General features: G+C 38.8%; 1 protein-coding gene across 3 annotated transcripts; it reads right to left on the bottom strand.

Moving 5' to 3' along the window:
- Positions 1–342: 342 nt before the first annotated feature.
- On the bottom strand, positions 343–9382 carry LOC108141982 (high mobility group protein Z). Of its 3 annotated transcripts, none has more exons than XM_017265638.2 (3): positions 9160–9382; positions 1304–1523; positions 343–1227 (listed from the first exon to the last, which is right to left on the bottom strand). In XM_017265638.2, exons 2-3 carry the CDS (start codon positions 1454–1456, stop codon positions 1045–1047), a joined length of 336 nt encoding a protein of 111 aa, XP_017121127.1. In that variant the 5' UTR covers positions 1457–1523; positions 9160–9382; the 3' UTR covers positions 343–1044. The 3 variants fall into 3 exon arrangements, with proteins under 3 accessions (XP_017121127.1, XP_017121128.1, XP_017121126.1); XM_017265639.2 differs by lacking the exon at positions 9160–9382 and adding an exon at positions 7530–7768; XM_017265637.2 differs by lacking the exon at positions 9160–9382 and adding an exon at positions 7534–7766.
- Positions 9383–11354: the final 1972 nt, after the last annotated feature.

Below are 11354 nucleotides of genomic sequence, written 5' to 3'. Positions count from 1 at the left end.
CATCTATATAGTTAGTCCAAACCATATTAACGCAGGCGCTCTCTGCTTGATTCGAGTACAGTGGAAAAAAGGCCACTAAAACCTCACAAAATCTCAGCCATTTTTTAAAACAATAAAGAAAATAAAATAAATGTTCATAGCTATTTTTATATAATTAAAATATTTTTTTATATTTAATTTATATAATAAAATCGTTGAAATCAAATATCAACTATAATGTCAAGAGCTTGCAATAAACTTCGACCCCTCAAAGCTTCATATATTCAAGTTCCCTGCAAGTTGAAAGCTTTTCATCAACTATAGCCAATTCCCAAACAGATCCAAGAAAGTCGAAGCAGTGCCTTAATGTTTTCACAATTTTTTGTATATATTTTTTTAAATATTCCATTCAGCTCTACATTCACAATTACATATTTGTAATATTGGGTTTTCTTTTGTTTTTCCTTTTAAATTACACAATATATATTTAAATATATATTTATGTATATAGTTTAAAATGTATACATATACATATATAACTTTTTGCTTTCGAATCGAGGGACTCAAAATTCAAATAACTTGATGCAATCGAAAGTGGCTAAAGGGGGGGCGCGGGGAATCCCCTCGTGGGGGCAGTGGGCTGCATGTGTTTAAGAAGAGTGTCATACATATAGATACATTAATACGTACAAACCTAGAATATAAAGAACAGTTGACTGGAAATAATGTGTGTGTGTGAGTTTTCACTTCTTTAACTTAGTCTTTATGGTTTATGCTGTGTCTCTGTCTGTGTTGGCATGTGTGTATCAGTGTGTGTTCTCATGTCTATGGATTTAGTGCATATTTAAAGATGTAAGGTCTTAATTCATTTCTTTTTTTTTTGTGTGTTTTTTTAATATTTTTTTTTGGAGATTTTTTTAATTAAGTTTTTTTGTTTTTGTTGGTTTTCATTTTTGTGGGTTTTCTTTTTGTCACTTAAAAAATTACATTAATAAAATGTATTTTAAAACTTATGCAGAAAAATGTTGCCCATTCCGGAGGCTGCAACCGCCGCCATGTGGTGGCCTACTCGCTCTCGTCCTCCTCCTCCTCCTCGGAGGACTCTTTCTTCTTGGCCTTCTTGGCGGGCTTGGCGGCCGCCTTCTTCCGCTTCTTGGGCGCCCCCGAATCGGTACCGCCGTTGGCCTCGTACTCCTTCACCGCCTTGTTGTACTCCTCCTTCATCTTGATGGCCTTCTGCTCCCACTCCTATTAAAAAAGATTTTACAAAAGAGTCCAACAATTAGTACTTATACCACCAAGTATTTTATGCCTCCACACTTACGGTCTTGTCCTTCAGTCCGCGCCAAAGTTCGCCACCCCGCTTGGCGATGTCTGTCACCTTGCTGCCGGGATTGTCCTTCTTGATCTGTTCGCGGGTCTCGTTCAGCCACAGCATGTAGGCCGAAAGGGGACGCTTCGGGCGATCTCCGCTCATGTTTGTAATTTCTCTGGCTTTTCCTGACTTCTTTCAAGGGAAATGTATGTGCCTAGCGCTTAAGCAGCTGTAATGAGAAAAATATAAATAATTAGTAAGGAACTATCTAAACCATCGAATAAACAAAAACAAATGTTTGAAAAAGATTCGATTTGATTCTTGAATTTAAGCCTCACCGGGAAAGTACTACCCGACAAACAAAAATGTAACTTTCATCATAAATTTTAATTTAATTTAATAGTTTAAAAAACTTTAACATTTAATTTTAGAGAAAAGCTTGTAAAAATTAATTCGTTTTAATTTTGTGCATTTAATTTAATTTTATATTTTTATTTGGCATTTAATTACCACAAATCTTATTCGACCTCGTATCGACAAAAAAACAAATTTAAAGATATTTATTTTTTTAACTAATGAATAATAATTTGATTACAAATAATAATCAATCAAAAAATAAAAAACCGAATTTAAAAGATTGAATAAATGCTAAGATAAGGAACCATATTAAAGGAATAAAACAATTGCGGTTATGCGATATGCTATAATTAAATGTCAGGATATTCCTTAATGTTTTTGTCTTTTTGATATCTTTTGACATATTCAATAATTGCATTTTGGGCAGTGCGCATTAATTAAATATGTCTGCCTGTACACCAACACCCAAATTCGAGCCCCGGCCTTAACCACTCCCCCTTTACCACCCACACGCCCACGTAAGCCATTGGAATGAAATACTTTTAATACATAATCCCAGCGGCTTTATATAACCCTCTACATAATGGCTATTTATGGTAGCAATATTTCCAATTAATTGTGGGTGTCGATTGCTTGTGCATATGTACTACCGCACCTAATTGCTGTACATAATGCAGAGGTCAGTGACCCCAAAGGATTTCGATGCAGGGCCAGTGAACCGCCCGCATTACACACCTCTTTCGCCTTCGCCAGCCTAGACGCAAATCAGCTGGTAGATGGCATGCAAATGAAGCGACAACGATGACGACAATCTGGCCCCCAAACAACAGCCACGAGCCATGCACTTGACCCAAATCCAGAATACAGCGCAAATTGCACGAGACATCGACATCGACAGGCACAAAATGGGGGAAATGGAGAAATGGGGGAAATGGGGAAGCGGGGTGGATGAGAACGAGGATGAGTTAGCAGTCGCAGGAGCATAACGACGTGAATTGGGTTAACAAACGACTCGAAAGTGAAGGAATCTGCAGCCTGAGGAGCGAAATTGGAGGCATGAGTGGCGCATCAATCAACCAGCCGCCACCGCACATTGCACAACGTCCTCGTTTTGGCCAGCGGCAGTGGGGGGGAAACCCCACGGATCCTGTACCTATATATATATATATACGTATGCATCTGCGTATCCTGTGTCCAGGAGCAACAGGAAAACGGCGGCAAAATTGTTGCTAGTTCACGCGGGCACAGACACACGCATCCGCAAAATAGACGGATGGCTGGCGAGGCTTCGCACATTGCGGCAACACGTGATGCAGCCAGGATATTCCGCCTCCTCACTCTCCGCCCCTTAAATATATGTATACACGTATATCTTGACGCAAAGGGAAGGGGAGAAGGGGGGTCCACCTAGAAAATCGAAAGCGAAAACCATTTCCCGTCTGTATATGTGCATAGTGGGTTGCCACATACTTGTACATCTGTATCTGTTGTTCTGGGCTATGAGCTTGCTTTTTTGCCAGCCAGCGCGGCTAACAAGGTGAGAACATTCGACATAACAGTGTTAAAAGCAAATATCCGAAAGTCTGCAACTTTTCTACAATTTAAAATTAAAAGACCCAAAAATATATAATACCAATCAATATTCAATGATACTCCACTTAAGTGGTTTCTTTTCAATTACAAAAATGCTAAACAAAAAATGCTTAAGCCCAAAAATGTTTTTATTCCTTAAAGATTTGAAATACTTAATTAAGCATGTCCTTAAAAACCATTTTGCATACCCTCTTAAAGGACTGGAGCTTACATTTTTAATAAGAACTTAAAGCAATTAATTAGGTTAACAAGGTCTTAAAATCCTCAAATGTCCAAGTCAGTATTTGTACTTCATAAATCGCCCAATTAGCTGGTACGCAATCAATATTGTTTATTCATTCCGCAGCGCTACGCATACGCAGCGTGGGCAGCACTGGCTGGGCACATTACGCATACGCAACGTGGTGCGGCATCCGCTTGTGCATAACGCATAATGAAATCCCCAGACAAACGGCAAACAGAACCCACACAAAAGTCGCACAAAGGACATTAAACGGAATACAAAATAAGGAGTTGCAAAAACGCAAAGCCTTTCAGTGGAAAACAACAGCCATTTTGTCGATCTAAAATTGAAAAGTAGACGTCAGCTGAGGCAGAGGCAGCGACTGAGGCAGCGGCAGAGGCAGAGGCAGCGACGTTGACGTCAACTGAGAGACAACTGACAACGCTTATCTGGCCAACTGTATGTGTTTATGGCGTGTGTTTTTAATGCCCCGTCCGGAGAAGAGACTTTCCGCCAGGCAGCACCACCAGTGCAAATAGCAACCACCGAGCCACAGAACCACCCAACCACCCAACCACCCAATTACCCAGAAGTACCAGTACCCAACGAAATATTGGCTTGCCTGCAGCACGAAGCTTGTGCGCAGAACCAGCATTTTAGGGTAGATACTTTCCCAGGGATTTGCGCACTGGATGCCCGAAAGCAACGGCCTCTATGTGTTTTCGCTGGAGAGCGTGGAACGCACAGTGGTGACTTTTAACGAGTGTATACATAATGCTGATAATGTCCTCGTTTAATGACCCTTTTTTTCGGTATCACCGATTTCGCACAGTGTACAGTACAGTCGGGGCGAAAATCAAAGGGTAGGTAGGTCAACATTATGTCGATTCATTACGAAAATGGCACGCTAGATGGCGCCATGGCCAGGCTGTTACATTTTTCATATATAATTCATTTTATTAAGTGCATTGGCGAAGTTGATTTCTGCCTAGATGTCTTCCTTAATTAAACTTGAAAGCATCAAGGAGGAATTTAAGCATCCTAAAGAAAGCCTTTAATAACTTTAAATAAAATAAACGTTCGGTTCAAATTCAACATACCATACTATACTCACTAGCATATTTTCTTAATTATCAAAAATATTATATATATATTGCCCCAAATGCAGCAATTGTGCTTATCGACGTAACCCCAGGGGTGGAAATGAGCTTCATCTGAAAATGTGATTGTTCGATAAAAACGCTTCGGTCCACAGCGCGAATTGAAAACGCATCGGATGGCACACGTTCTTCAGCTCCTGCACCAATTAAATTTAGTCCGACTTTAGACCAAGATTCTTAGTCAATACTTTTGAATGAAGACACTGAACCAAAACATTGAACAAATTTGTCCACAAACTGCCTGGAAGGCGCTTAGTAATTCCTAAACTTTGTATGTATTTTAATTATCAGGATATCGAGATCAAATGTCTGTCTAAGGAAAATATTCCGATTACAACAGCTAATTTATTAATGTTTTTTTTTTTTTATAAGCGCATACTCTTCAATTAAAATATATGTAACTATAGAATAGAAGTTAATAAGTATTATTTAAAATGAGAAAAGTGCAAAACTATTCAATAAAAATTACAATAATATCAAAAGCCCGCTACGAGAAATATCACACAAGGGAGCTTTGCCTGTGATATCAGGCAAACTCGAAAAAAGAGCGGGAAAGATACGATCGCCTGTGACTTTGACGCATATCAACGCAATTATACCCGGCTATCGCCCTATAGATTAGCGTGGTCCTATGCCAGTATTCGTATTCGATTAGGAAAATCAGCACAAAAGTGGCGCGAAAAGAGCTTTGTAACTGTAAATGCCCCCGAGAACGAGAAGCTTTGCCGCTCTATCGCGCTCTTCCTCTCCCACTTCCTATCGGTGTGCCTTTTTCTGGATGTGTGAGTCAGTGGGGGGCCTGAGTGACAAAACTTTTGGCGCCATTTTTAGTTTGCACTCGGGAGTGCAGCACGCAAAGCGCTAAAAAATAACAACAAAACACGCGCACGCGGAATGGAAAACAAAAGAAAACACAATATAACCAAAATAGCAATCAAATGCCGCCTAGGACAAGTAAAAAGGTTGAAAATCAGGTAAATCTGGCAGAAGATCCGTGAAGATCAGCTATGATCCTTAAGCCGAAAAGGATACGCCTGCATTTTAGACCACACTTCTTTAAAATGAACTTCGAAAAAAGAACAACTTGTCCGTAACACTCTAAATAATCATGTGACAAGCGTTGAGAAAAGCAAAAGTCCCTTTTGTCCACTCCAGGAAACAGGATTAGCCCGGCTGTCCACCCAGAACCAAGTGGCAAGTACCAAGAAAAGCGGCTCAACCAAGGGAAGCCGCAGATGGCGACAGGTGGGTGGACAGTGGGTGGCCATTTACCGAAGGCCAGACCCAAAGCCGATCAGAAATCAAAAGCCCCAACGAGCAGGTGCGGCAGAAAGTGACTTGCACTGGGGAACGCAGTCAACGGATGAGACAACAAACTACACTGGCCAAACAGAACTTTGATCAGTTCAAAAATAATAGTTTTTTTTTTTACGAAACAATTATTATCTAACTAATTAATTTTTTTCACTGTTTAATTATGTTCATAACACAGTTGAATAACATTTTTTTTTGTTTAAAAAAATCATTAATTATTGTCCTTCGAAAAAATATTAAACTTGTTTTTAAAAATTATATCGCGTAATGTGCCCTTTTTTTTTGGCATTTTCCATCACGTTTGCCAATGTATCGGTCGATATGGCTCTAATTTCGCGGCGTACATATCTTGTCTCTGAGTTGAGCTAGTGTCCTTGGCTTGTAACCTTGGATTTCCAATAGTCCCACAAAAAAAAACGGGTGGAGTCAAATTTGGTGACCTTGGTGGCCAGTCAAAATCGCCTCTTTTCGATATAAGTCGCCCTGGGAACAATGACCGCAACAAATCAATTGTTTGTGCAGGTAGCGTAATCCTGTTGAAACTAGAAATCATACAAACCATTTTCACGAAAAATTGGGATCACAAAATCAGATATCATGGCTCGATAACGATCGCCATTGACCCCACGATTGGTTTGGTGAAAATACGGACCAAGGTTCATATAACCGACAATTTTTTTTGATTACGCCTTATTAACACTGTTGGAGTTCATAAACTTTGCGTATAAACGAGGATATTGTTCCATGGTTAAAATTGTCTTCAAATGACGCTTCCAACACAGTATAACATTTGCCGATCCTCGGCGCAATCAAATGTTCCAGGATTGTCGGATGCTTTTAATTTAAATAGCATACCCTACAAACAAAAATCTCCAAAAAAAATTTTTTGATTTTGCATGTATTTTCATTCATGTAAACTTCAACACCTATAAACCGTTTATAAGTTTACGTTTTTAAAATTCACTCTAAGATTCCGACTAACTAAATGATATTATAGGTTAATGTCATTTCAAAAATCAGCCTTTACTAACACCTTAACATCGTGGTTATCACTTTAAATTTTATCACTAAGCCTTGAAACTAATGAAAAAGCAATTGGTTGTTAAAAAAAAATAAGTTTTTAAATTTTAGGTAGGAAATTAAATAATAATTTTAATTTCATGTTCTCACAAAAAACGTTGACAAAAAAAGTTTAAATCGTTTATTTATCACAAATCATAAATTAATTTTATTTATTTTACCGAAGTAAACTCATATTTTAAGGCACAAGAGATTGTAAACAATAATTATTTTAATTTCACCACAAACACCCACCAATTATCAAAATGAATCCACGAACAACAAACTATGTATGATTTAAGTCCGATAACAACTAAAAAACAATATTTCTCAGAAAAATCCTGCAAGCCAACCATAAATGGCGATTAATTAGTTAAATACACAACCGAACAAATATATTTCCACGCACATGATTTCACTTCAATCAAAGATTATCGCCTGGCCGACTAATTTGACGGCGAGTGTAAATGCTTGGCCAGCAAAGTGCAAAAATCGTATGAAAAATACTCGTATTGCCATATCTACGTACGTACTTTGCCTTGTTTCGGTGTTTACTTCACTCTTCTTGGCCCGTCCAGCTACTTGTACTGGATACTGGGTTCTCGATTCTGGTACTGCTACTACTGACTGTGTCTGTGCCTGTGCCTGTGAAAATCGCCTCGTACGAAACGAACTGAAGTGAGACTGAGACTGAGACTGAATGTACGTAGTGGTACTGCGAGCGTCTATAGGCAGGCCAGGCGAACTGAACTGAAATTCAACTGAAGCAGCTGTACCAGGCAATGGCCACACAAGCTATACAGAAACCTAACCAAACCGAACCGAAACCGAAACAGCAACACAGAGGCGAAAAGCAGAGAGAAGAGGGCAGCAGTAGCAGCGGCAGCAGCAGCAGCAGCAGCAAAAGCAAAGGCAAAACGAACGACGAACAGCGAGACCATCAAATAGCAGGCAAGCGGGGCAGCCAAAGCAAAGTATCTGTATCTGAGAGTCGAACAACCCAGCCAACCAGCCAACCAACACACAGGGCAAATCGGGGTAGGCGACTGTATGCGCACAGTGGCGGGCCTTCGGGTGTGTACGGCTCCGGCGAAGGCGACTCATTTGCGTGGCCGCACACTGGCGGGCGGCGAAATTGAGCCGTTCGAGAGGCATTTTGCTGGTACAGCGCATGCACAGTTAAGGCACAGAATATTGAAAATAGTATGTAGAGCAATTAATTACGAGCTAAGAGATAATTCACAGGCATACAAAAATGCATTTCAAATCCAATAAAATAAAAACATTTTTTTTCAATTTTCATATTAAAAACAAAAACTATGTTTTTTTGATATACGCCTAAATCAAACCCTACTTGCATTTAAACTCCTATCAAACACCCCTAAACTTAAAAAGACGCGCATGTACCGACTATTTTTGCCGCGACTGTACCCTGTTTGTTCATATAAAAAGCATGGAGCTGTGAGAACGAATTGCCAGTAGTATTTGGCGGCGCCGCTTCGCCCCCTCTCCACCCCTCTCTCCCTTCCCCTTATTTTATACCCCTCAGCTCGTCACAAACGTCGTCACTGCCGCCCGCCCACCTGTACCGCCCTCCCCCGTCCCGCAAAAAATTAAAAAATAACGCACTCCTACTCCCCAATTCCCCGTGAATTTCTCTGTCGCCCAATAGACATTAAAAATTGACTTCAACTTCTTTGCTAGGCCTCCGCAAAAAAAAGTAGGATTGATTTGTGAGTTTTTTCCAAAAAAAAAAAAAATGATTTAACCTAGAATATTGATTTGACATTTACATTTCAATCGATTGAGTAATCAGCCAACGAATCAGCTCACACACAATGCGGCTGCATTTCAAAAAATAACCGTCAATATTTCGCGCGCGCCCTCCATTCAAAATTTCAATTCGATACGAGCACGATGTGGACGAAGCCAAAGCCAAAGCCACCTAACCAAAAGGCGAAAGCACTGCCAGCCGTATAGCTCTATGTGGCCCAAGTAGTAGAGTAGTAGTATTATAACCCACGCCGCACCGCAAATTGGGTCGTTTGGTTTATTTAGCAAAATTTATATAATAAATGGCCACCGTGGCGCTATTTCTTGGCCAGATAATTGAGGCGAGACAATGGCGAATCAATCGTAGTGAAGCACTTGACACTCACCCGTATGAAAAAGTCGCGTAATTTGCGTTTTAATTGCAACAAATCGCAGTGGTCTCCTCGATTTTGGTACGTTTGCAGTAGTACTAGCTTCAGTACTGCCTGTTCTGTTCACTGTATAAATTTTTCTTCCACTGAAAAACCCAAGTCGCTTGAGCGTACGTAGTACAGCTTTTGCCTTTGCCTTTGGAATATGAAATACACAGAGCGGTAGCAGTACCAGTACACTGAGTGAATGCCAGAGCCCAGAGCAGAGCAAAACGGCCATACGCCATACGCCATACACCATACACCATATAGCTCGAGTACGACGCAAACGCAGGCAAACCAAACTGGGGCCTGTGCTGGTGTGTGTGACGAGTATCTGTGTATCGGTGCTCGTTGGCACTCACAGATACAGAACACTGCCGTCCGTGTGTATCTGGCCTGGTCTGGCCTGGCTGGCATTTTGTCGCTGTGTGCTCGTTGCTTCGTTCGTTATATGAACAGAGCAGATGGACGGAACGGATGGGGGCGGGGGAAGGGGAAGGGGTGCGAAGGTATCAGCGGCAAGAGCGCAGAGTCAGAGCATTGAACATGGCCGCCTGGTCTTGGTCTTGGTCTGGCCTGCCTGGCCTCTGGTTCGCTTTGGCCGACCAAGTACTATTGTATCTTTTGCTTTTCAGCTGAATTTTGGATAGTTTTATCACTAACATGGGGTGTACTGGGTATGGGGATAAGTTAGGAAAATATGCGTCTTACTAATGGCATCTAAAAATTTTCTTATTTAATATCTCAAAATGTGAATTCTAGCACCTTAACTGCAAGTATACACCATAAAAATAGTTCTTTGTTTTGTTTTTAGTACCAATTTTTATTTTTTTAAAACTAACGTGAGTTAAACTGGGTATGAGAATGTGTTAAAAATACATTTTTCTTACTTATGGCTTTTACAGTTTCGAAGTATTAAAACAAATAATATGACTTTATTGACATTATTTGAAAATATTTACTCAAGTAAACGCACATTTGTTTGCTTTTACAACGTGCATGGATTGTACTGGATATGAAAATTGGCTTATAATAATGGCATTTTAAATTATCGAATTTTTTATCCAGAAATGGAGTCCTAAGACTTAAACTGAAAAAAAAATTTGATTATAAAAGTTTTTTTTTTTTTTTAATCATCTGTGTCCAAAAATTTAGGTTTTTTTCGTATACATTTTTTCGATTTTATATTTAAAAAACAAAAATTGTAATCCTTACTTAAAACATTTACTTAAATAAGTACAAATTTAAGTGATTTTATAAACAGTAAGGAGTGGACAAGGTGTGCAAAAATGTTGGCAAAATATATTAACCACTGTTGACACTTAAAAGTGCTCAGAAAGCATTTACGAAACATTTTTTTTATTGAGATTCTGGTAAATAATTAATAATTTAACGGAAAAGTGCTTGGAAAACTTTAAGCTTAACTAAATTTTGTTAAAAAGTGCGTTAAAGTAAACTAAATAATATTAATTTTAATTGATTTTGGTAAAACGTCTTAAGGTTTTATAACTAGAATGAGGGTACTGAAAGTAAGATAAGGCTAAGATTATAAATTGAATTATCAATATATATAAAATGTTTTTTAAGACGCTTGTCATTTTTATGTCTTCTGTCTTAATAAAATTTCCTCAAGGAAACCAATTAAAACAAAAAGTTTTTTAATGAAATTGTGAATTTAACTAGCTATTTATTTCTTTAATTTTTTACATCATATTTTGTCACGCACAAATAAAGCTTAGATCACAACAAAATTATCAGTTCTAGAATTATGGTCGAAGTGTAACACAAATATGAAAAGATTTAATTTGCTCAAGCTTTAGGAATGGGATACAATTGGCAAAAAATATGATTTTTGAATATGTGTTTTTATCTTATAGGTTGTAGTAGCTTAATGGTGGCAAATGTTGGTGCTACAGTAGGCTTTTGTTTTTAAACAAAACAAATATTTTGTACTAATAAATAGTAAATGTAATTTACAAATATAGGCGCTCTTTTTGATGAAAATAGATTTAAAATTACAATAAACATAAACCAGTGAAGTGGTGTTACAAAGTACCTTATCAAATCGAGAGAAGTGACGGAAAAGCATGAAAATTTGGGCCATGAAAAAGCGCACCCACCAAGTCGACCAGTGCCGCCTGTTTTTCGTTTGCCTGTATCTCGCTCTG

Source organism: Drosophila elegans, unplaced genomic scaffold (genome assembly GCF_018152505.1).
Source record: "Drosophila elegans isolate 14027-0461.03 unplaced genomic scaffold, ASM1815250v1 contig_520, whole genome shotgun sequence".
Classification (NCBI taxonomy): Eukaryota; Metazoa; Arthropoda; class Insecta; order Diptera; family Drosophilidae; genus Drosophila; species Drosophila elegans.
Note: the sequence above shows the minus strand (reverse complement) of the source record. Positions and strands in the feature narration are given on the sequence as shown.

What these genes read in the sequence shown, in the direction of transcription:
- LOC108141982 (XM_017265638.2), bottom strand. Translation starts at nt 1,456, where the DNA reads ATGAGCGGAGATCGCCCGAAGCGTCCCCTTTCGGCCTACATGCTGTGG. An exon ending in GCGGACTGAAGGACAAGACC is followed by an intron (nt 1,228 to 1,303) that starts GTAAGTGTGGAG and finishes CTTTTTTAATAG; the next exon opens with GAGTGGGAGCAGAAGGCCAT.